The 2,155-nt window shown below is 52.2% G+C and overlaps 1 protein-coding gene across 1 annotated transcript in view; it reads right to left on the bottom strand.

Moving 5' to 3' along the window:
• The window catches only part of CFAP157 (cilia and flagella associated protein 157), a 20,243-nt gene extending 19,067 nt beyond the window's left edge, over window positions 1-1,176 (bottom strand). The window contains exon 1 of the mRNA XM_018574225.1: window positions 979-1,176. Within this exon, the coding sequence (XP_018429727.1) occupies window positions 979-1,133 (155 nt within the window). The 5' untranslated portion in view covers window positions 1,134-1,176. The remainder of the gene's footprint in view (window positions 1-978) is intronic.
• Between the last annotated feature and the right edge of the window lie 979 nt (window positions 1,177-2,155).

Raw genomic sequence — 2,155 nt, 5'->3', positions numbered from 1 at the left:
TCCATCCCCCAACCACCATCCATCCCTCCCCCAATCACCATCCATCCATCCCCCAATCACCATCCATCCCCCAATCACCATCCATCCATTCCCCAATCACCATCCATCCAATTCCCAATCACCATCTATCCAATTGCTGGGACTGCTAATTTCCTGGCTGTCCCCATTCCTGTCAAAGCATGCTTGGGGTTGTAGTTGTACCCCTTCTGTAACATGTAGTCCCTCTGCTCTTTGACAGAATTTGTCAGCTCTTCTAACCCACCGATCCCGGTCAGAGCATGCTGAAAGTTGTTGTTCTACCACTGCTTGCATTAGTTGTTTCTCTGACCCCTGTCAGGAAATGCTGGGATTTGTAGTCCTTCTGACTCCTGTCAGGAAATGCTGGGACTTGCAGTCCTTCTGACTCCTGTCAGGAAATGCTGGGACTTGCAGTCCTTCTAACCCCTGTCAGGAAATGCTGGGACTTGTAGCCCCTGTCAGGAAATGCTGGGACTTGTAGCCCCCCTGCCAGGAAATGCTGGGACTTGTAGCCCCCCTGCCAGGAAATGCTGGGACTTGTAGCCCCTGGCAGGAAATGCTAAGACTTGTAGTCCTTCTGACCCCTGCCAGGAAATGCTGGGATTTGTAGTCCTTCTGACCCGTCAGGAAATGCTGGGACTTGTAGTCCTTCTAACCCCTGTCAGGAAATGCTGGGACTTGTAGCCCCTGTCAGGAAATGCTGGGACTTGTAGTCCCCCTGCCAGGAAATGCTGGGACTTGTAGTCCCCCTGCCAGGAAATGTTGGGATTTGTAGTCCTTCTGACCCCTGTCAGGAAATGCTGGGACTTGTAGCCCCTGGCAGGAAATGCTAAGCTCTGTAGTCCTTCTGACCCCTGCCAGGAAATGCTGGGACTTGTAGTCCCCCTGTCAGGAAATGCTGGGAATCTATAGTCCCCTCCACCAGCTGATGACATGTGGTGCCCCCCTACTGGGTGTCACCTCTCCAGGCGGGCCTCCAGGTCCTGGATCTGAAGCTGGTAGAACTCCTTGGTCTCCTCGGTGACAAGCTCCACTTTTGGTCGTTCCTCCACCTTCCCCTTCTTTTCCTTCTTCCCGGCCGCACTGCCTTTACCCTTCTTTTTCTTGGGTGGCATGGTGCTCGTCCCTGGCTTCCTCCGTCTGCTTTCTCTGTCCACAGCGTCCTGCTGCTAGGCAACCATGGCGGGTGGAGCCACGGCCGGACACACCTATTGGGAAGGGAAGAGTAGGTGGGATTGAGTCGCTGGTGGGCGGGGTTATGTAAATGTAGTGCCAAGCTGGCGAACTCCTGTCCACGTGTGATGAGTATGAGCTGCGCATAGCTGGGATAGTTCAGTAATTGAAGGCAGGTCTGGGCGGAGGACTCCCAAACCTGTCCCCGGGTTCTCCGACAGGGGCATGTGTGCTCCTGTCCTCGGGTTCTCCGACAGGGGCATGTGTGCTTCAGTACATGGAAGCCTGATCACTATAAGCTGCTAAGTGTCAGTGTCATTTCAAAAGTCATGTGCAATATTTTTAGAATACATATGAATTCTTATAATACCTGGAGATCGTGAAATGAAGGTCACTTCCTGTCAAAGGGTGACAACTAGTGCCTCGGTTTGGTTCTTCTGGACATTCACCAAGGCTGGGATCTGGGTTTCGCGAATGCCACCTGTGTCCTCACAACCAATGACTGAGTGACCTGCAATGCTTCATTGTTTGCCAGGCTGCACAGAGGTATTGGTTGCTAGGACACAATTGGGTGCAGCATAACAACCAAGGATGATATGGGGGTACCTATGTCCTAGCAACCAATGACTCTGCGTGACTCACAATGCGTCATTGGTTGCTAGGCTGCACAGCATGTCTGAAGTCTCTGACCATCTCCTGTAGCATGTTTGCAGTCTCTGACCATTTCCCGTTACATGTCTGCAGTCTCTGACCATCTCCCGTTACATGTCTGCAGTCTCTGACTATCTCTTGTAGCATGTCTGCAGTCTCTGACCATCTCCTGTAGCATGTCTGCACTCTCTAACGTCCCGCTTTAGTCCAGGGGCGCACACAATTTTTCGTCTGGAGATCTACTTTTCAAATGACGAGCTCAATGAGATTTACCAATGAAAAAACACCTGCATTCAGGGGCGGGAGCGGGCGT

This window comes from Nanorana parkeri, unplaced genomic scaffold (assembly GCF_000935625.1).
Source record: "Nanorana parkeri isolate BGI_ZX_2015 unplaced genomic scaffold, ASM93562v1 scaffold2826, whole genome shotgun sequence".
Taxonomy (NCBI): domain Eukaryota; kingdom Metazoa; phylum Chordata; class Amphibia; order Anura; family Dicroglossidae; genus Nanorana; species Nanorana parkeri.
Note: the sequence above shows the minus strand (reverse complement) of the source record. Positions and strands in the feature narration are given on the sequence as shown.